This window comes from Podarcis raffonei, chromosome 1 (genome assembly GCF_027172205.1).
Source record: "Podarcis raffonei isolate rPodRaf1 chromosome 1, rPodRaf1.pri, whole genome shotgun sequence".
NCBI classification, from domain to species: Eukaryota; Metazoa; Chordata; class Lepidosauria; order Squamata; family Lacertidae; genus Podarcis; species Podarcis raffonei.
The window spans coordinates 123,938,273-123,960,964 of NC_070602.1; the positions used below are offsets into that span (position 1 = coordinate 123,938,273).

Sequence of the window (22,692 nt, forward strand, 5' to 3'; positions counted from 1 at the left end):
CTATTTCTGATTCATAATCCTGACATACAAGAACAAGAACATTAGGAATTTCACAAAGAAGTGAGCACTGCAAAGTATTTTAGAGGAGGTCTTAGGATAGGAGTGCCAACTGAAATTTAATTTAGGTATCCACTAGGGTTGCCATATTGCCTAATTCACCAGGTTTTACCTTGATTCTGGGACATGGGTGGCGCTGTGGTATAAACCACAGAGCCTAGGGCTTGCCGATCATAAGGTCGGCGGTTCAAATCCCCGTGACGGGGTGAGCTCCCGTTGTTCGGTCCCAGCTCCTGCCCACCTAGGAGTTTGAAAGCACGTCAAAGTGCAAGTAAATAAATAGGCACCACTCCGGCGGGAAAGTAAACAGCATTTCTGTGCGCTGCTCTGGTTCACCAGAAGTGGCCTTGTCATGCTGGCCACATGACCTGGAAGCTGTCTGCGGACAAACGCCGGCTCCCTTGGCCTATAGAGCAAGATGAGCGCCACAACACCAGAGTCCGCAACTGGACCTAATGGTCAGGGGTACCTTTACCTTTACCTATACCTTGATTCTAGCCATGCTACTAGGTGTATCCAATTCCCAATTTTCATTAAAAAGAGCAAAGAGATTCAAGTCCTTCAAGAACTCAAGAGGCAAACTGTGCAAGCATCACTATGTCCAATTCTTTCATGAGAAATGTGCCTACTAACATATTTAAGTGTTCTTTGCCAATGAGTGAAGTCACAACTACAACTGACATTTGGGAGAGATGTGTTAAGCCATGGTATAAACTATAGCAGCCATGGGGAACCTCTGGCCTGTTCCTCACCTACCCCACATCTGATGCCATAAGGAATTACCCAAACAGAATAGTTTTGTCTGCCTTCCAAAAGACAGAAGTGACTTGTAAGTAAAAAGTTTCTCAAACTATGCCATACAGACTACTGGGATACCCATAAATTCCATTCAGGTGATCCACAAAAAGGTTGAAGAACACGAAGGAATATGTGTACTTTGCTCTGTACTCAATTTATTTTATTTTATTTGCTGATACTGGAGACAGAGAGGCTGCTTTGACCTGAGCCAAATTACCAGAAGCAGTTTGCAAAGCCCTGGGCCCCATGATTTTCATTACACTAGAGGGATGGAGACTTTTTAACTTTTCCCTAAAAATGTGCCAGTTTGGTGTGCCTCTTCTCAGCAGCCTGGGCTTCAAGACCAAATATTTTATTTTTACTAATGTGTTTGTTTTTTTAATTAGCATCACTCTGCTGCACTGTGCTATGTGTGCTTGGTAAGAGTTCCATACAGATTAAGTATGTGCTTTGATTATGGAGGACAAAAATGTTTAAGGGGTATAATGAAACCCCCAACCATTTTCATGGGGTATGGGAGTTTGGGGTGAAGTTTGCTGCAGGGCATGTCTGGCGAATTCCACACAGCCAGGGAGAATGCAAAAGTATCTGCATCATCGCACTGTTAACATCCACATAGATCTGAGTGGCCCGAGGGAAGGCATAGCTGCACAGTGAATTCCACAACCCCCTACACACTAATCTGCAAAAAAATAAAAATGCAACTTCCTTTTAGAAAAAGTTAGCAGAATTCTCCATGCCTTCTGGACACTTTCAAACCACCACCCAGTTCCACAGGGATTGATGTGAACACACACCACACAGAGAGAATTATGTATTCAAAATAGGTGGGAGTTCTATAAAAAGATAGCTATGCACACATTTTTAAACCATTCATCCAGGCTTTCTTCCCCATTTTTTAATATATGGTATATGATTTCTCCCCCCCCCCAGCTCAGATGCATGAATTATATCTGCCACAAAAAGGCCTAACATCTCAGTGTACATAATACTGTTCAATAACAGTTCAATATTGAAACCAGGAAAGCTAAGCAGCAAATAATTATCAGGTTAAAGGACACTCAGTGGCCTTTTGAGACCACCCTACCTTGCCTGAGTCTACTTTTCACTTTTGTTTTACTGGAACCCTGATCGCTTTAAAAAGTATCAATTCCTGGTAAGACTTAAAATTAGGCTGCAACTGTAATTAACAAGTTTCCAAGCACAACCCTGCAAGAGGAGCCATATATAAGCACATGGCCGGCTATACTGCTACAGGAAACTTAGGAGGTTTCGCTCTTCTCCCCCCAAAACTGCCACCCCAAGGGGAGGGGGCGCAATAAACTACTATTTATTTTGCTTATATACACACACACATTTAAGTAGTGTCTCTAATATCTGCCATTAACGTAGAACAGAGAAGGCAAGTACAGGGTGGCGGCATCCATCATTTGGACCCAGAAATGTGGTTAATTTAGTAGCTAATGGTGCTTTTAAAATGTCAACAAAAAGAGACAGTGCTTTGCCTGTCCTCATAAGACACATTTTCCTTACCTTGCCACATATATCTGTTATGCATGTACTCAAGCCATATGCAGACCCTCCAAGTGTCCCTATTTTCCAGGGACAGTCCCAGATTTGCAGAAGCTGTCCCAGTTTCAGATTTGATCCCAGAATGTCCTAATCATAGAATTGTAGAGTTGGAAGAGACCATGAGGGTCATCTAGTCCAACCCCCTGCAATGCAGGAATCTTTTGCCCATTGTGGGTTTTGAACCCACGACCCTGAGATGAACAGTCTCATGGTCTACCAGCTGAGCTATCCTTTAAAAGGTAAAGGGACCCCTGACCATTAGGTCCAGTCACGGATGACTCTGGGGTTGCGGCGCTCATCTCGCTTTATTGGCCGAGGGAGCAGGCATACAGCTTCCGGGTCATGTGACCAGCATGACTAAGCCGCTTCTGGGGAACCAGAACAGCACACGGAAACGCCGTTTACCTTCCCACTGGAGCGGTACCTATTTATCTACTTGCACTTTGACGTGCTTTCGAACTGCTAGGTTGGCAGGAGCTGGGACCGAGCAACGGGAGCTCACCCTGTCGCGGGGATTCAAACCGCCGACCTTCTGATCGGCAAGTCCTAGGCTCTGTGGTTTAACCCACAGCGCCACCCGCGTCCCAGAGCTATCCTTAGGACGTTCCTATTTTTCGTTGAAGAAATGTTGGTGAGTATGGAGTTATGTGACCCCTGAGGCAAGGAGATAAGTATCTATAGAACCTGAAGGCAGTCCTGTATAGGGAATACCCTCACAACAGATGCCAGGGAGATAAGTAACTATACAGTGGTACCTCGGGTTAAGTACTTAATTCGTTCTGGAGGTCCGTTCTTAACCTGAAACTGTTCTTAACCTGAGGTACCACTTTAGCTAATGGGGCCTCCCACTGCCGCAGTGCCGCCACTGCACGATTTCTGTTCTCATCCTGAAGCAAAGTTCTTAACCCGAGGTAATATTTCTGGGTTAGCGGAGTCTGTAACCTGAAGCGTATGTAACCTGAGGTACCACTGTACAACCTTTAGAAGACACCTGAAGGCAGCCTTGAATGGGGAAGCTTTTAAATGTTTAATGTTTTATAATGCTCTTATTATGTTGGAAGGCGCCCATAGTGGCTGGGGCAACCCAGTCAGATGGGCGGGGGTATGATGATGATGAATGAATAGGATGTCCCTATTTTCATCAGAGAAATGTTGGAGGGTATGCATATGTACTAATAAGCGGCACATGAATACCAGATAAGAGGGAATCAGCTTAAGTTGGAAGGAACTGTTATTTAAGATTTTGTTTTCCTGGTGTCTGTCTTTAATTTGTTCTCCAGTGATACAGAACTGCACATCCCATGACCTCTTAGCCTGACATTTGCCTTCCTGCTTCCTCAGCACATTCTTCCCTCGCTGCTCAAAGTGAGATCGGGCAGCAGTGGGCCAGAACCACACAAAGCACACCAGCAAAAGTTTTTTCTTTGCCCTCCGGCAAAATCGCAGCGGTAGTTAAGGTGGTCTCAGAGGCGGGGCTTGAGGCTTCCATGCGGAGCTTTGACATTGGATGCCAATACTTATTCGCTTGGTAGACATCAGGATTTCATGGCCTCCTTGGCAAACACAGATTCCTGTTATCTCTTGGGGATTTTCCTAGTGATACATCTGCAGATGCTGTTGATACACTGGGGAGTGCCTAGAATGCAGAGATGGCTCAGGCTATTGCCATGATTATTCCTATACCAGGCATCCTCTCCTGTCGCACAGAACTAAACAATTTCAGTGGTTTTCTGAGAAGGCAAAAGCAACAAAAGGAGTGGGGTGATTGATAAAGAACAAACCCCCCATTTCTTCCAAAAAGGACCAGACTGAGAATCTGAGTACAAGTAAATCTTAGAACAGAGTTGTTCCTCAGCTGCAACTCCCACCAACTCCCAGCTGAGGGAATTGGGAGCAGTTAGAAATTCAGAGGCATAAGCTACCGTATTTTTTGCTCTATAAGACTCTCTTTTCCCTCCTAAAAAGTAAGGGGAAATGTGTGTGCGTCTTATGGAGCGAATGCAGGCTGCACAGCTATGACAGAAGCCAGAACAGCAAGAGGGATCGCTGCTTTCACTCTTGCTGTTCTGGCTTCTGAGATTCAGATTTTTTTTTCTTTCTTGTTTTGCTCCTCCAAAAACTAGGTGCATCTTGTGGTCTGGGTGCGTCTTATAGAGCGAAAAAATACGGTAATGTCCAAATGGCACCTTAAGCCTAGGCTACAGTAGCGACAATGGAAGGTCTAGACACCTTTTTTTGCCATGGAATTTATCATCATCGTCATCATCATTTCTATACAGCTTCATTTTTAAAGAAAAAACCCTCAACACATCAAAACATCAAACAATTAATTTATATAGCTGCTCCCATAGCAGAAGTACTCTAGGAAGTCAGTAGTGGTAGAGTGTCGGACTAGGACCTGGGAGATCAGGGTTCAAATCCCCACTCAGTCATGAACTCAAGTGATCTCAGGCCAGTCACAGCCACTTAGCCTACCTCACAGAGTGTTGTAGGGGTTAACTGAGGAGGAGAGTGAACCATGTGCCCCTTAGTGAAAAAGCAGGGATATATATGCAAAGCCCTATTCTCAATTTGGAATTACATATAATCTCATAAAATCATAGAATCATAGAATCATAGAATCATAGAGTTGGAAGAGACCACAAGGGCCATCGAGTCCAATCCCCTGCCAAGCAGGAAACACCATCAGAGCACTCCTGACATATGGTTGTCAAGCCTCTGCTTAAAGACCTCCAAAGAAGGAGACTCCACCACACTCCTTGGCAGCAAATTCCACTGTCGAACAGCTCTTACTGTCAGGAAGTTCTCCCTAATGTTTAGGTGGAATCTTCTTTCTTGTAGTTTGGATCCATTGCTCCGTGTCCGCTTCTCTGGAGCAGCAGAAAACAACCTTTCTCCCTCCTCTATGTGACATCCTTTTATATATTTGAACATGGCTATCATATCACCCCTTAGCCTCCTCTTCTCCAGGCTAAACATGCCCAGCTCCCTTAGCCGTTCCTCATAAGGCATCGTTTCCAGGCCTTTGACCATTTTGGTTGCCCTCCTCTGGACACGTTCCAGTTTGTCAGTGTCAAACTCAATTCGCAAATCTCAATTCGCAAGGTTTCGGTTTGCAGAGAAATCAGAACATTTAATCGCGGAACTTTCTTGATACAGAGCAAGGGCGAAAGCGAGGTGACAGGGAAGTTTTTTATCAATAGAAGGCGCAACTAAAATTGTGACAGGAAGAAGGAAAAGAAGGGAGTGATGAAGGACAGAGGGCCCACATCCCTGGCCAAAGGAACAAATGCACTTTGACCCAGTTAACATTACAAAACAAACTGAGTTAGGAATCTCCATTTGTAAACCGCGTCTTAGCACAAATAAGAAAACTGAAGATTGTGGTTGCAGCCCTCCTTCCCCAATCCTGCTGATGACATGCCTCCCAGATCTAAGTCACGGTCTGGCTTCGCATTTGACCTCCAAAGTTGGGCTCATAGTTTGTCTCATTCCTGATAAGCCACGAGTTTCAACCAAGATTGGTTCTTGGCTCCCAGCACATGATTCGTGGAGATTCAGAGGTAATGCTAAGCCAGACCACAGCTTAGCCAGAAGTAGCATGGCAACAGCAGGAGGACCAGGAGAGGAACGTGGAGGCTTGACTTAACATTACATGCGACATGTCTACCATTTCAGCAAGCAGGTAGTCCTAACCCAGCTTGCCTTGCAAGGTTAACCTTTCAACTTTTCCATGACCATCCATTCATTTGCAAATACTCCTCCAGCCACTTCCTCTCCCTCCCTTCCTCCCAGTCAGGTCTAGTTACTGAAGGCAGGAAGAGTAGGAGAGAGCGCAAAACACAGGGCTCCTATTTTCAGTGGCCACCAAGCATCTGCTATGTCATCTAATTCTGGCCTAAGTTGTAACTAGAAAGCAATGTCATCTGTAAGACCAACTTCTACTACAATCAGTGAATAAAATATCCAGATTTCTTCCCTTGGAACAAAAAATTCTGCGATTAAACTTAGAGATAATCAAAGGCACGATGGATCAAACACATTCTGTGACTTGCAGGAAACAGCTGTTCCCGTCTATAAACTGCATTTCAAGAAGAAGAAGAAGAAGAAGAAGAAGAGGAAGAAGAAGAACCTGAAACTTTTTACATACTTACATGTGAGGTCTGAGTTCATAGAAGTTTCTGTTTCTGTATTCTTCCACTTTTTCTGGGGAATAAATAGGGAGCAATCTGTATGGATTTATCGATATCACCACACTACCGATGTAAGTCTGCCGAAAAGAAAGAATGCAGAGTGGAGTTTTAACAGCTGATGTGACAATTTAACTTACAAAACACGTTAAGGAATGCTTACCTCTCTCTACCTTATCATTTGCATTGGAACAATTATCACCTGAACTCCCCAAATACGAAGGAAATTTCAAAACTGGCCAAATTAAAAAACAACAACCCAGCTTTAATTCTAAAAAGTAAAGTGAAATACAGGATTAACTTGATGAATTCATCATGAAATATTATTTTGCCTTTAAGAACACAAAACCAGCAAGTCAGTAGAGGATAACACTCTTAATATCAGGGTCGTGGGTTGGAGTCATACGCTGGGTGAAATATTCATGCACTGCAGAGGGTTGGACTAGATGGCCGCTATGGTTCCTTCCAACTCTATAAATCTGTGATTCTGTGAAGAATGTTTTTGGATTTGTTTAGGCCTGTGCAAAGTGAGAAGCATTATGCTATAACCTACCCTAAAGGCTCTCTTGCTCCATTTAAAAGGATGTAAATCCCAAAGGGGGGTGGGGAGCCCTTCATAGTAATATTGAAGAGCGTTTTGGCAAAACGTCACGTTCGTATTTTACAAATGCTCAAAAAGGAGGATGACTTCATCTCTCATTACTGAATGGCAAGAGGAAAATACAGCTGGAAGTGAAGACAGATGAACTGTGATTTGATACCATATAATCAGCAAAGGTCTCAAGAAACTGAGGGGGGAAATTCTCAAACAACTACCGCACAAAAGCATTGCATATTTGAACTCAAATTCTTCGGCGGGGGGGGGGGGGTTGGAATCTTCTTCAGGCAACATAAGGGGAAATTAAGCAAGATAAAAAAGGTTGTCGTCTGAGAAGAACAGGGGGTGCTATTTTTCTTTTTTTGTAAGCTGTTCTGATATTCTGAGAGTGAGGAACCAACTGTTCACCAGTGGGCTCCAAATCCAGTATAAGGTAAAGGTAAAGGTACCCCTGCCCGTACGGGCCAGTCTTGCCAGACTCTAGGGTTGTGCGCTCATCTCACTTTATAGGCCAGGAGCCAGCGCTGTCCGCAGACACTTCCAGGTCACGTGGCCAGCGTGACAAGCTGCATCTGGCGAGCCAGCGCAGCACACGGAAACACCGTTTACCTTCCCGCTGGTAAGCGGTCCCTATTTATCTACTTGCACCCGGAGGTGCTTTCGAACTGCTAGGTTGGCAGGCGCTGGGACCGAACGACGGGAATGCACCCCGCCGCGGGGATTCGAACCGCCGACCATGCGATCGGCAAGTCCTAGGCACCAGTATACCACATATTAAAGTAACCCATTTTATTCAAGAGGTCAAAGAACGACGCCTAGTCAGGGGCACATCCATGTTCTCTTGTTGAAGCTGAAGTACGTCAAGAAGTCAGTGCTTTGGGTTCGGTACGACTCAGAAAGAACTCTTTGCACTAATTTAGTCACCTACTGATTCACTCCAAAGTTAACTGTGTTACAGTCCCAGCAATGGGAAGAGGTGGGGGGTGCGGAACGCCAGGGAAAGAGAATTTTCCCACACAAAACCCTCCTTCCCACCAGGACTCCAGTATAAACAAGTCCAGATATAAATGACTTAATTCCTTGAGCATGGAATGAGTGCAATTGCATTCCAGCAATGAAAACAGAACTCCTATGGGTAGGGGGAAGAAAATGCCACAGCATCGAAGGGATTAGAATATCTACGGCTTGCTGCAAGTTCTTATACTGCTACTATTTTGGAACTGCAGCCCCAAAGGACTGGTCTCGTGATCAAAGCACAGGAAGACATTGATCTGAATTCCTCTCTCTCTGCTTTGCCACAGAAGTTTGTGTAAGCCTGGGCCACAATTTGGGCATTAACAGTTGACACACACACATACACACACACACACACACTTCGCTAAGACTGATGGATGGAATCTGGCTGTTGCCATGTTACACAAGTTCTAACATGTGTTAGCCACCACTAAAACCATTGCAAAGCCATGGATCTGCTCATTATTTGAGCCGCTGAGATCCAAAACAAACACAAGCCAGCAGGTAGACAGATCCAGTTCCCACTCATCCCATCACTGTGTGACATAATACAATAATGAACTGGGCCCACAAGGGCTTGTAAGGCACTGACCCAAAGAGGTGAAAAGAGATTATCCTGAAATAGAATGTTATTCTGCTCTGGAGGCAATAAGTACCAGTGGACACTCCTGGTTGCTCTCAGTCTAAAGGCACCTTGAACTGGCAAGAGGTGAAAAAAAGAAACAGGAAAATAGCAAGAAATTGTATTATGGTAGCTACTCTGCCCCAGAAGTAAAATCAGAAGTGGCCTTTTTGGAGGTTTGCAGTATGAATACTACATGGATCTTCCTTGTGAGAGCACACAAAGTGTTCTTCCAAAATCAGAACAGCATATACATGCATGCTCAGTAAAAACTCTGGAACAGAGTCCCTTAGCAACCAATCATTTCAGAGTTTCTAGAAAGGCTGCCTCCCTTATTCATTAATACTATTTCTTTCTTACCAGACGCTCTCATCTCAAAAAGTTCACACATTCTAAAATATGGAAAAATGCCCTGGATCATGCTCAAACAATTTCTGCAACGAAAGCCCATTAAAACCTCTGATAGAAAAAGCCATTCACCGTAGCACACACAGTGGTGTGGTGCAGCTGGGCAATTGTTGACCCTGGACTCAATGGTCTCATCAGGCCATGCTTATTACTTCAATTGTGAAGAACGCAATGGACGTTTCTCCCCACCCTTCCACTGCATGCTTTACAACTGCCGCTACTATCCAGATATGTTGAAGCAAAACATGCACCCAAAGTGGTGCCCATGCACATTCTCATATTTGGTGTCTGGATTTTCACTTTTTGAAATATGGTGATCCTACATAAATCAGGACTGGACCTTGAGTATATTGCACCCTGTGCAAAGGTCAAAATTTGACACACACAAACACCCCAACCCTTGCACCACCTTTGCAAAGCTGGGTAAGGGAGGCTGCTGGTCTTTGAGGAGGAGCTGTGAGACTCCGGCAAGATCCTAGAGCCCTCCATCCTCATTCACCAAGCTGAAGGCGGTTGGAGGATGGATGGCGGCTAACAGATTGAGCTTGAATCCTGACAAGACAGAAGTACTGTTTTGGGGGGACAGGCGAGTGTGGAGGACTCCCTGGTCCTGAATGGGGTAACTGTGCCCCTGAAGGAGCAGGTGCGCAGCCTGGGAGTCATTTTGGACAGACAGCTGTCCATGGAGGCACAGGTCAAATCTGTATCCAGGGCAGCTGTTTACCAGCTCCATCTGGTACGTAGGCTGAGACCCTATCTGCCTGCGGACTGTCTCGCCAGAGTGGTGCATGCTCTGGTTATCTCCCGCTTGGACTACTGCAATGCGCTCTATGTGGGGCTACCTCTGAAGGTGACCCGAAAACTACTACTAATCCAGAATGTGGCAGCTAGACTGGTGACTGGGAGCGGCCGCCGAGACCATATAACACCGGTCCTGAAAGACCCGAATTGGCTCCCAGCACGTTTCCGAGCACAATTCAAAGTGTTGGTGCTGACCTTTAAAACCCTAAACGGCCTTGGCCCAGTATACCTGAAGGAGCGTCTCCACCCCCATCATTCTGCCCAGACACTGAGGACCACTTCCGAAGGCCTTCTGGCAGTTCCCTCACTGCGAGAAGCAAAGTTACAGGGAACCAGGCAGAGGACTTTCTTGGTAGTGGCACCCGCCCTGTGGAATGCCCCCCCATCAGATGTCAAGGAAATAAACAACTATCTGACTTTTAGAAGACACCTGAAGTTTGTAATGTTCAATGTTTTGTTCTGTTTTTAATCTGTTGGGAGCTGCCCAGAGTGGTTGGGGAAACTCAGCCGGATAGGCGCGGGGTATAAATAATAAATTATTATTATTATTATTATTATTATTATTATTATTATTATTATTATTATTTATTATATTATTATTGTGGGAAGAAGGCAGGAGGACTCTATGACCCTGTCAGAGCCCTCACACCTCCTTCCCAAAGCCCAGCACTTACTAGGCTTTGGGAAGGAGGCAGGAAGGCACCCTATTGGCTGCTGCGCTGTGTGTGGAAGAATCGACCATGCTGCCCTAAATCTACCTCTGCTTAAATCCTAGCACCATTATGACTACAGAAATAAAGGAGAGCTTGCTTCTGCTGTCCTGGTGTTAAAACCAGGAAATAAGAACCATTTTGTGGTAGAAAACGATAATAAAACAGTAAAATAAAAGTAATAAAATGAAGATCTACAACCTGGCAGGCCACCACCAATTATAAAATGATTTCAAGGCATATTGGAAGAAAGCATATTGTGCAGACCAGCGGCAGCCCAGCTTGCTGGTGCTGGGCCAGGTACAGACCTGAGGCATGTTTTGCCCACTTTAACCAATCTTTGAAACCAGGGTGCAAGAGAAGAAATTTGATTAGCGGTGACCCAAATGTCATGCTGCCACAGCATGCTTTAAAATGACATTTGCACAGCCCTGGGGTTATTGCCCACAGTCAAAGCAGAAGCACTTTTATTGCATCCAATAAATAGGCATTTTGATGTGTGTGCTGGCTTTTATGTATGTGCCAGAACCTGGGCATTAGCTTGCAAAGAATTGGAAACACTAATATTAAACCAAAGAGATGGGGAAAGAATATAAGCCCATATAAACTTTGCTGATAAGGCCCCAGTTGGCTTCAGTCTAAATTAAAGGAGTCTCACATTCACCAACACCTCAGGCACAACAAGTCCCGAAATGTTCCAACGCCACATGAAATAATCGAAGGGGAGTCCAACATTCAGTAGGCTCCTGGTCAAGAGCCAATTTTGTTCTAAGCACATCCTTCAGGTCTGTAATTTGGGGCCGCAACTGGACACCCAAGTCCTGCAAAGCAGCCCTGAAAAAAACCATACGAACAAAAACGTAACTAATTTCAGAACCTGGTTCTCTAAGTATTTAGGAGCATTTCCTTCCTTTGCTCAAAGAGCACATAGTCTTTATAAAGTCTTCCCTGTCCCGCAATGTCCCTTCCAGTGTTATTTAATATACATGTGTGCCCTGGTACCTATGTTTAGAGGCTAAATGACCTACTCAGCAGAGCTTGTAAGCCTTGCTAGGGGAAAAAAAGAAGAGTATTTTTAAAAATGCTATTGCTTCCCCACCCTGGAATATTTGTAACCTGGTTATGTAATTAACCCTCCAAAAAAGACACCGAAATGACAAACCTTCCATTTATACTTCTTGCTTTGAACTATAACGGATTTAACCATAGCTTCTAACCCACACCTAGCTATCACCTCAGGGGCAAATTATACATTATATGCAAATGTGGGTAACAAAGCCCTGACTCGAAAAAAATTATAAACAGTCTCAGGACGCTGCAATTTGGAGCAGAGAGGCGGCTGAAGGAGTGGATACTGTTTCCCCTTCTTACAAGGCTCCAGGATCTGGGAAGGATAAGCTAGAGGCATTTTGAAGGGTGAACTCTCTTCATGGGTTCAGTGTTCAAAATTCCCCAGGCACCAGGCACATTTTGTGATTGGTGCAGGTCCAGTTGTGCATATGTGGAGATTTCTGGGCAGCCAGGTTGGCAACCACAGTCTAAAAACCTCCGATTTAGTCCATTTCCATCACGCATGTTTTTCCTTCTCACACACTGGGACAAGTGAATTGTCATAAGAGAGCTACAGTCAAGCAATGTAATTAAGATCATAGAATCGAAAAACTGTAGCGCTAGAAGGGGTTCCCAAGAGTTATCTAGTTTAACCAACTGGTGAACAGATGTTCCATTGGGGTGACTATAACCCAGGTTTAAGGGGCCATTTGGTGCCTAGCTTATATATCTGAGTTTCTAAAATTGCGCCTCCAACCCCATCGTTCAGCCCGGACACTGAGGTCCAGCTCCGAGGGCCTTCTGGCGGTTCCCTCACTGCAAGAAGTTAAGTTACAGGGAACCAGGCAGAGGGCCTTCTCGGTAGTGGCACCCGCCCTGTGGAACACCTTCCCATCTGACTTTTAGAAGACATCTGAAGGCAGCCCTGTTTAGAGAAGTTTTTAATGTTTGATGTTTGATTGTGTTTTTAATATTCTGTTGGGAGCCACCCAGCCTGCTTGGGGAAACCCAGTCAGGTGGGTGGGTTATAAATAAATAATTATTATTATTATTATTATTATTATTATTATTATTATTATTATTATTATTATTATTAAAAAATACAGACATTCAATATGGTCAAAAGCTTTTCCGGCATCCATAAAAAGAAAGGTTCCTGGTTCTTTTTATTTGTTTTTATTACACTGTGTCACTCTTCCGTCTTTTACAAAGTCTGGTTGTTCTCTTTCAATTATTCTATTTAAACGGTTAGCTAGTACTTTGGGTCCATAACTTTACGTCGTAATTGAACAATGACAAAGAAGTTTTAAGAGGTTTTCTTTAAGAACAACTACTATTTTGGCATTCTCCCAGGTTCTTGGCATGTTTTTAGACATTTTTATTGAATTAATCATAGAAGTTAGCGTGTCAAAGCTGCTCCATCAGGAATTTTTGTTTAAAAATAAAATAAAGTTATGGTACAAGTCCTTCCATTCCTGAAAGTCCTTTTAGAGCAGCTTTTACTTCTTCCATTTCAACTGGTGCATTCAATTTCCTTACATCCTCTTCTTTTAGTTTAGACAATTTTAAAGAGTTTAAGAATTTACTAACCTCAGTCGATAAAGGACTCTCCATTTTATATTATGTTCTATTAAATTTCTCAAATTCCATAACAATCTGTTTGGGTGTTACAGCCCATTCTTGTCCGATGGGGGGGGGGTTATAGGGCTATTTATTTATCTCTTGCTTCTTCAACATATGGGGCAGAAGTTTATCAGCTTTGTTCTGTTTCTCAAATATCTTTTTATTTGTTCGGGTTTTTTTGTTTTTGTTTTTAATCTCAATGGTCTTGCCACATATTTGCCTTTTTTCAGTTCTTGTTTTCAAGCCAGGAGTAATTGTTTACAGATTTCTGAAGCACAAGTTTCTAAATTTTCTCTCTCAAGTTCTCTTATTTGCTGTTCTAATAAATATATTCCTTGTTTCCTTTCCTTTCTTATATAAACTGCCTTCTTTATCAGCTCTCCCTATATTACTACTTTACAGGTATCCCATATTGGAATCATAGAATGATAGAGTTGCTACAGGGACGTGGGTGGCGCTGTGGGTTAAACCACAGAGCCTAGGACTTGCCGATCAGAAGGTCGGCAGTTCAAATCCCCGCGACAGGGTGAGCTCCCATTGCTCGGTCCCAGCTCCTGCCAACCTAGCAGTTCAAAAGCACGTCAAAGTGCAAGTAGATAAATAGGTACCACTCCGGCGGGAAGGTAAATGGCGTTTCCATGTGCTGCTCTGGTTCGCCAGAAGTGGCTTAGTCATGCTGGCCACATGACTCAGAAGCTGTACGCTGGCTCCCTCGGCCAATAAAGCGAGATGAGTGCCGCAACCCCAGAGTCGTCCACGACTGGACCTAATGGTCAGGGGTCCCTTTACCTTTACTTTTAAGGGACTACAAGGCTCATCTCATCCACGCACCCCCTGCAATACAGGAATCTTTTGCCTAACGTGGGGCTCAAACCCATGACCCTCAGATTAAGAGCATCATGTTCTACCAACTGAGCTATCCCACATTTTGGTTTTGCTTATTGCTTTCCTGTTGGCTTTTATGTGTTTGCAAAATCGCATGGCATTTCTTCTCCAAATGAAAAGCAGTACAGTGGTACCTCGGGTTAAGTACTTAATTTGTTCCGGAGGTCCGTTCTTAACCTGAAACTGTTCTTAACCTGAAGCACCACTTTAGCTAATGGGCCCTCCTGCTGCTGCTGTGCCGCTGCTGCATGATTTCTGTTCTCATCCTGAAGCAAAGTTCTTAACCTGAAGCACTATTTCTGGGATAGCAGAGTCTGTAACCTGAAGCGTATGTAACCTGAAGCGTATGTAACCTGAAGCGTATGTAACCTGAGGTACCACTGTATAGAAATCCTTTTAATAATAACTGCTGCCATTTACAACAGCCACAAGCACAGAAGTTAAGTCAGATACTGAAATTAAACTGTAATATATCAAAAGGCCTTTTAATAAGTCTGGTAGCACTAAGAGTTGAGGACAATCAAGAGTATTTGCATCACTAAGGCAGTCCAATCAACCAACTAGTTGATTCGTAGCATCTGATGCCCTCCAGATGCTATTGGACACTATGGGAGGAATTCATTGTGGCACTAAGTGGGGGGGGGGTGGGCAATGAATGAAATCCACTTACATAGCAGGACTTTCTGGGGTTTTCCAAAGCCTCCAAAGCAGATTTAGGGCACCCAAGGGGAAAAGAGTGGTGGGAATCCTGTTGTGGACCTTATTCTGCACATGCAACAACTTTGCTGAATCTCGCCCTATATTCCATGTTCCCCAGCCAGGATGTCCAATTGTCAGGAATGATGCAAGTTGCAGTGCAAGATCTGGGGAACCACCGATTCCCCACCCCTGATCTAGACACTACAGCTTGCAAATCTGTTAATGGGCTGAAAATCAGACACAGCCATAGCACATTTCATTGCACCTTCTAAAAGAGAGCTGTTTTACACACCTATTCATCTCTCCCCTAGTTAGTTGAAGGCAGCACGCCAGTTCTTGGATCCAAGTCAAAGGCAGTAAATGGCGAGGCAGCGACTGAGAGGGTGGGGTGGAAGAGAAGAGATGGCACTCTTCCCTGCTCTTAAAGAACTCGCTGCACTGGATCAATAGACCTGAAAGAAAATTTACTTGGCCATTGAAGACTGACAAGGAGAGGCAGGAGGGGGAGTGCCCACCCCTCTTTTACAGTGGTGCCCCGCAAGACGAATGCCTCGCAAGACGGAAAACCCGCTAGACGAAAGGGTTTTCCGTTTTGGAGGTGCTTCGCACAACGAATTTCCTATGGGCTTGCTTCGCAAGACGAAAATGTCTTGCGAGTTTCTGCGGGGGTTTCCCCCCCCCCTTTTCCCCAAGCCGCTAAGCCGCTTATCAGCTGATCCGCTAAGCCGCTAAGCCGCTTAACAGCTGATCCGCTAAGCCGCTAAGCTGCTTAACAGCTGATCGCTAAGCCGCTTATCAGCTGATCTGCTACGCCGCTTAACAGCTGATCCGCTAAGCCGCTAAGCCGCTTAACAGCTGATCCGCTAAGCCGCTAAACAGCTGATCGCTAAGCCGCTTAACAGCTGATCCGCTAAGCCGCTAAACAGCTGATTCGCTAAGCCGCTTATCAGCTGATCCGCTAAGCCGCTAATAGCGCTAAGCCGCTAAGCCGCTAATGGGCTTGCTTCGCAAGACGAAAAAACCACAAGACGAAGAGACTCGCGCAATGGATTCTTTTCGTCTTGCGAGGCACCACTGTATTCCAGGAAATCATAAATACAAAAATGCATTAACTCTATTCCTCGGGCCAAAAAGGGAGAGAATGTAATTCTGCATTGCATCATTATTGATTCTGTCGGGAGGAGTAGATACTTTCATTAACACAGGAATCATGGCCAATTGAACGGCCAAGCGGTTTCAAGGGCAGAATACAGAATCTAAACTGGCAAAGGTAGACAGGGATATGTGATTTATGCAACCCAGCACTTACGGGATAGACAACCTACCTTTCGTGTAAAGAAAACTAAGAACAATTTTGCCTGTGACTCATTCTACGGTTACCACTCAAGGTAGTTTACCTTGAGACTCACAGGTGCTCTCCGTTTCTACCTTGGTGCAGGTAACAACTATTCTCTTTCCTCTGCGCTTCCTGCCCCCAGCACATGCTGAATCCCTGGTGCGGACAGAACTGCTAGACCACTTCTTGATCTTCCCCAAGTTTTTTTATTTAAAAAATGAATCATGAAGACTCTAAATGAGAGGTGCTGGTTCAAAGATCTCAAATGTGAGGCTCAGGTATCTCAAGGGCTGTCACATGGAAGATGGAGCAAGATGTTTTCTCCTGCTCTGGAAGGTAGGACTTGAACCAATGACCGAGAAAGGGAAGTCCGACTCAACATCACGAAAAACTTTCTGACAGTAAGAGCTGTTTGAGAGTGGAACAGTCTCCCAGGGAGGTTGTGGACTCTCCTTACTTGGAGGTTTCTGAGCAAGTTGGATGGCCATCTGTCATGGATGCTTTAGCCGAGTTCCCTGCTTTGCAGATGATTCAACTAGATGGCCCTCAAACTCTACAATTCTACAGGAGATATTCTACTGCTGGGATGGCTCAGTCAGTAGAACATGAGGTTCTTAACCTCAGGGTCGTGGGTCTGAACCCCATGTTGGGCAAGAAGGGGGTTGGACTACATGACCCTTGCGGTACTTTCGAACTCTACACTCTGTGTGTGTGTGTCTGTGAATGTTTGGTGGGAAGGGTGTGCGTGAGACGTGAGGTATGGAGCAAATGAAATGCAGAAAAGCACGGTCATCATTTCTCACTACCCAGTAATGTTGGTAGGTCACCTATCGCATAAAATGTGTGAAAAATTCTTTGTCTCGGTTCGACCCGCAATTACGATAGCCTTGAAATTCCTGGTGTATTTCAGCAGTCTCCCTTTGAAGTTCCTTCGCTTTAAAAGAGTACATTTTCGGCATCTCACATGACAACCCTTTCCCCCTAAATTGCATTTTAAAGCCCTGGGGAGACTGAAAAGCAGCCTGATTGTGGGAGAGGGAGAGGGGAAGAAGAGTGGCTAGCATATACCTTTGAATATACACTTGATTTCTCTGTAGCTTTTCTCACTGCCTTATATTCACTAAAGAACCGTGCCTCTTATCCACAGCCCCACATGCACAAAGTGCTTTAGAAAAAGGAAAACTTGCACCTTGAGGAAGGCAACAGTTTGTGTATGTACTTGAATGCTCCCTCACTAGAACAGAACCACCACGGATCCTTCTGCGCATTTAACTATGTATCAGGTTCAAAATTCTTGCAAATCCAACAGCAGTCTTTGCCTTCCTTGATCCGTCAGGCCAAGCAAAGTTTCAGATTTCAGGATGTGAGGTTTCAGGGCTGAGGTTTGCTTTACAATTAAGTAGAGCACATTTAACAAGATGTACAACATGCTCCAGAGGGCAGGGAAACGGGTTCAGTAAGGAGGGAAAGCAGCGAGGGCAGCAAAATTTACATAGCGATAGAACGATTGGGAGCACAAACGACATTCTTAGCATTACTTGGAAAATAAAAAAAAGCAACAGAGAAACACCGGTAGCAAGAACATGACCTGGTGCCTCAGTGAAAAAGCGACCTTCTTTACACAGACAATCAAAGGCAAATCTAAGAAGAAAGTGTTTACTTCAATCTCATTGGTCCTACCAATTGTTTTAAGTGAAAATAATCAGATATGTTGGCTGCCCCCATCATTTCTCTTTTTTGGCCAAGATATGATGACTAGGATTTTCATACTTGCTTGAAAGTATTTTTTAATCTGACACCAGACCCAATAACTCTGTTTTAAGTTAATAGTCATTACCACCCGGAAGGCAAATGTCTCTAAGTAAATTGCACCAAAGCAAACACTGCAACTAATTTCGCCACGATAGCAGGTCATCATTTCCTCCCTCGTATGTTTGACAACCACCTGGCTATCCAGAAGGAACAGAGTCAAAAATAAAGAGTAGAAACTAACAGGCAAATCCAGGCATCTCACCTCCGTACCTGAAAGTTGTTCAAGGCAGTAGGTTTATCAGCCAAATCCACCTAAAGGGCCATTTGGGAGGATGGGCAGGGATATAAATAATAATAAATTTCACATGCTACAAGTGTCAATCAGTCTGGAGCTTCAGCCAATCACAGTCCTCTGAGATGCATTTGCCACATTCAATTGCAGCATCTTTAGCTATGCACCTTGAGAGGTAAAGGGACCCCTGACCATTAGGTCCAGTCGCGGATGACTCTGGGGTTGCGGCGCTCATCTCGCTTTATTGGCCGAGGGAGCCGGCGTACAGCTTCCGGGTCATGTGGCCAGCATGACTAAGCTGCTTCTGGTGAACCAGAGCAGCGCACGGAAATGCAGTTTACCTTCCCACCGGAGCGGTACCTATTTATCTACTTGCACTTCATGCTTTCGAACTGCTAGGTTGGCAGGAGCATGGACCAAGCAACGGGAGCTCACCCCATAGCGGGGATTCAAACTGCCAACCCAAAATGGTGTGAGGTGACACTAAAACTAAGTTCTACATCTGAACGTCGAGGGTGGCAATAGTTAACCAAAGTCTATAGCTTTTGTGAACTTTTAAAGAAAGAAAAAACAATTGATCCCATTTTATCTCTAACAGACAAATGCAGGGCTATATTACAGACATACACACAAAACAAATTCCATAACAATCTGTTTGGGTGTTACAGTCCAAAACAAAATTAAAAAATTCCTTCCAGTAGCACCTTCGAGACCAACTAAGTTTGTTACTGGTGTGAGCTTTCGTGTATCTGAATGCATACGAAAGCTCATACCAATAACAAACTTAGTTGGTCTCTAAGGTGCTACTAGCAGGAATTTTTTTATTTTGTTTCGACTATGGCAGACCAACACGGCTACCTATGTATATCTAAAACCCTCATCTGGCTAGCTTTCAGTACAGACACTGAGAATCCTAAGACAAAAGCAGAAAAGTAACAGAAGTCTGGACCCTTACACAGTGCTTGCTAGGTTTTTTAAAAATAAATATAAGTGAAGCAGGCTCTCACATGCCCTTGATATGAAGAGACAATCCCCATGAGGCTTTCTGTAGCCTGGAGCATGTGAAATCCTGCTTTTCTTTTTCTTTTCTTTAAACAACCTTGTTTATAAGCAGGTCCCTGTCAGCCCTTAAGAACGACACTGTAACAGCAAAATGAAAATTAGCTAACAGTCCTAAATAAATCTCTTTTAAGCAATAAAACAGAGGGTGAGAGAGAAAGGAGAAGAGGCATGGTAGAAATGGCAGGTAAACAAGTGTAATTCTGCATCCAGGGCGGCTGTCCACCAGTTGCATGTGGTACACCGGCTGAGACCCTGCCTGCCTGCGCACTGTCTTGCTAGATTGGTACATGCCCTGGTTATCTCCCGCTTTGACTACTGCAATGCGGTCTACATGAGGCTACCTTAGAAGGTGACTAAGAAACGACAACTAATCCAGAATCCAGCAGTTGACTGGTGACTGGGAATGGCCGCCAGGACCATATAACACTGGTCCTGAAAGACATACTGTACATTGGCTCTCAGTTTGTTTCAGAGCACAATTCAAAGTGTTGGTGCTGACCTTGAAAGCCCTAAATACCCTTTATACCTGAGGCAGAGTCTCCACTCCCATCATTCAGCCTGGACCCTGAGATCCAGCACTGAGGGCCTTCTAGCAGCTCCCTCACAGCAAAATGTGAAGCTACAGGGAACCAAGCAGAGGGCCTTCTCAGTAGTGGCACCCTCCTATCAGATGTCAAGCGGATGAGTAATTACATATCCTTTAGAAGACCTCTGAAGACGGCCCTGTACAGGGAGGCTTTTTAATGTTTAATGTTTTGTTATGTTTTTATATATGTTGGAAGCCACCCAGAGTGTCTGGGGCAACCCAGGCGGATGGGTGGGGTACAAATAATAAATTAATATTATTATAGTTTCATTTCTAACTCTGGTTAGCAATGCTTTCACGTTTATTCTGAAATGGAAGCTGAGTGAGACAAGGGGAGTTCACCGGCATGGAGTGGGGAGCACACATCTTTGTGGCCCTGCACCCAACCTCTAAATCTTTATAGCTGTACACCTGCACAGATCACCGTTCCAAACTAGCCTGCGCCTCTCACTTTGGCAAAGCCTGTTGGCTGAGTCTATGCAAGCGGCTGAGCAGTCAAAAAGCCTAAAGCAATTCTGAGTCACAGAATACTCTCCTTATCAAAAGGGAAGAATGCCCTTTGAAGACAGACCCACACTGTGATCCTTTCTCTTTTTTTTTTGAGGTCCTAAAACGTAGCAGTTTACAAACAAAAAAAGCTTTTTTGGGGGGGGGTTAATCTGCTCAGAGGAGGGAAATCTCATGTGCATAAATCAAGAATCTTGTCAACAGAGGAGTCCACCAAGCAAACTCCAGAGTGAGTTCAAAAGGAAAGGAAAAGCAAGGTGTATTATTATGCAATTCACTTTCAGGAATCAAGGGCACCTGTTGACCCCTAGGCAAGTTTCCCAGTTACGAAATACATGCATTTGCTTTTAAAAGTGGCCTTGACCATACTTTTTGTTACCTTTCCACCCCCAAGATAGCCCTGCCTTGAAAGTTGCCTCTCCTCCTCCAACTCTACCATCCTGAGCCTCTCCAGGGTTTCATGCTGTCAAACAACTCCACTCCTCTGTTGCCCCATATACCTTAAACTCCCTCCCAGCACCACTTCTCTCCCCCCAACCTGCTTAATAAAGTCTTAATGCAATGATGGTTTTATGTTGTTATGAAACATTCCAGAAGACCCAACAACAAAATTCAGTCCCCAGCTTTCATTTATTTTTTATTTTTTATAAAACAGGCAAGTGAAAATATTGCAATTCATCACCTTGAAATGACATCGCTTCAGGATTACCATGTTATCAGCTGAATGGGTTTACTTGTCCACTGTTATGCATACAACGGTTCAAAACATTTATCAGTTTTTTAAAAAATACCGTAAGCATTTTAAATCCATGTAGAACACATGGTGGATAGCTGACATCTAAAACCTAAGATCTGGAGATGCTCCTAAAACATATATGACTGGGCCTGTGTGGAGAAACACCATTGTTTCATGTTCACCGAGTGGGTATTTGCAGCCTTATGTATTTGATTGGTCAGCTCAGAGTGTTAACTATCAGGCAAGTGGCTAATTTTGGGTGACAAATTGTGCAACAGATTTCTTGACTAATAAGGCAGAGCTCTCGGGAGTCAAAACATGTTTGGTGTTTAGTTATTGTTTGTCACATTGGTTTGATGCATAGGTATCAATGAGAACCATACCACTGCATTCCATTAATGTTATTCACATCTTCATTGCATATCCTGATTTTCTATGTGTTTATTTGTCTGTTTAGGACGCGACCAGCGACCAATTCTGTGTCTAAATACAATTTTGAATTTGCATGGAACGATCCCATATTTCTATCTATCTAATCAATCTATCTATCTATCTATCTATCTATCATTCAATTTATATACCACAATTTATCCAAAGATTCCAGGGTAGTGTACAACATTAAAAGCATAATTTGCATAGCATCATACTAAAAGACAATAAAACAATCACATTAAAAAATCATAATAACAGTAAAGGTAAAGGACCCCTGACAGTTAAGTCCAGTTGTGAACAACTCTGGGGTTGCAGCGCTCATCTCGCTTTACTGGCCAGGGGAGCCGGCATTTGTCCGCAGACAGTTTTTCCAGGTCATGACTAAGCCGCTTCTGGCGAAACCAGAGCAGCTCACGGAAATGCCATTTACCTTCCCGCCGGGGCAGTACCTATTTATCTACTTGCACCTTGATGTGCTTTCAAACTGCTAGGTTGGCAGGAGCAGGGACCTCCCACATTTAAAAGGCCATAGATTGTTTAATGGCCGAAGGCATGAATAAAGAGGAATGTTTTTGCCTGGTACTTAAAGACATATAATGATGGCACCAGGTAAGCCTTTCTGGAGAGAGCATTCCACAAATGGGGAGCCACCACAGAAAAGGTCCATTCTCATGTTGCTGCCCTCCAAACCTCTTGGGGAGGGGGGACGCAGAGAAGGGTTTCAGATGATCTGGGTCAGGTTGTATGGAGGCAGTCCTTGAGGCAGCCTTTCTCAACCTGTGGGTCCCCAGATGTTGTTGAACTACAACTCCCATCACCCCTAGCTAGCAAGGCCAGAGCTCAGGGATGATGGGAGTTGTAGTCCGACAACATCTGGGGACCCACAGGTTGAAAACCGCTGCCTTAAGGTATTGAGATCCTGAGTGAGGTTTTCTATACAAGCTCCATTATAGAGTAAGGTT

At 44.3% G+C, this 22,692-nt stretch overlaps 1 protein-coding gene across 5 annotated transcripts in view; it reads right to left on the reverse strand.

Annotated features, from left to right (window-relative positions):
• The window catches only part of MYO1B (myosin IB), a 151,832-nt gene that overhangs the window by 88,700 nt on the left and 40,440 nt on the right, over positions 1-22,692 (reverse strand). For all 5 annotated transcript variants that reach the window (XM_053360620.1, XM_053360637.1, XM_053360628.1 and 2 more), the window contains exon 3: positions 6,582-6,697. In XM_053360620.1, the coding sequence (XP_053216595.1) occupies positions 6,582-6,697 (116 nt within the window). The remainder of the gene's footprint in view (positions 1-6,581; positions 6,698-22,692) is intronic.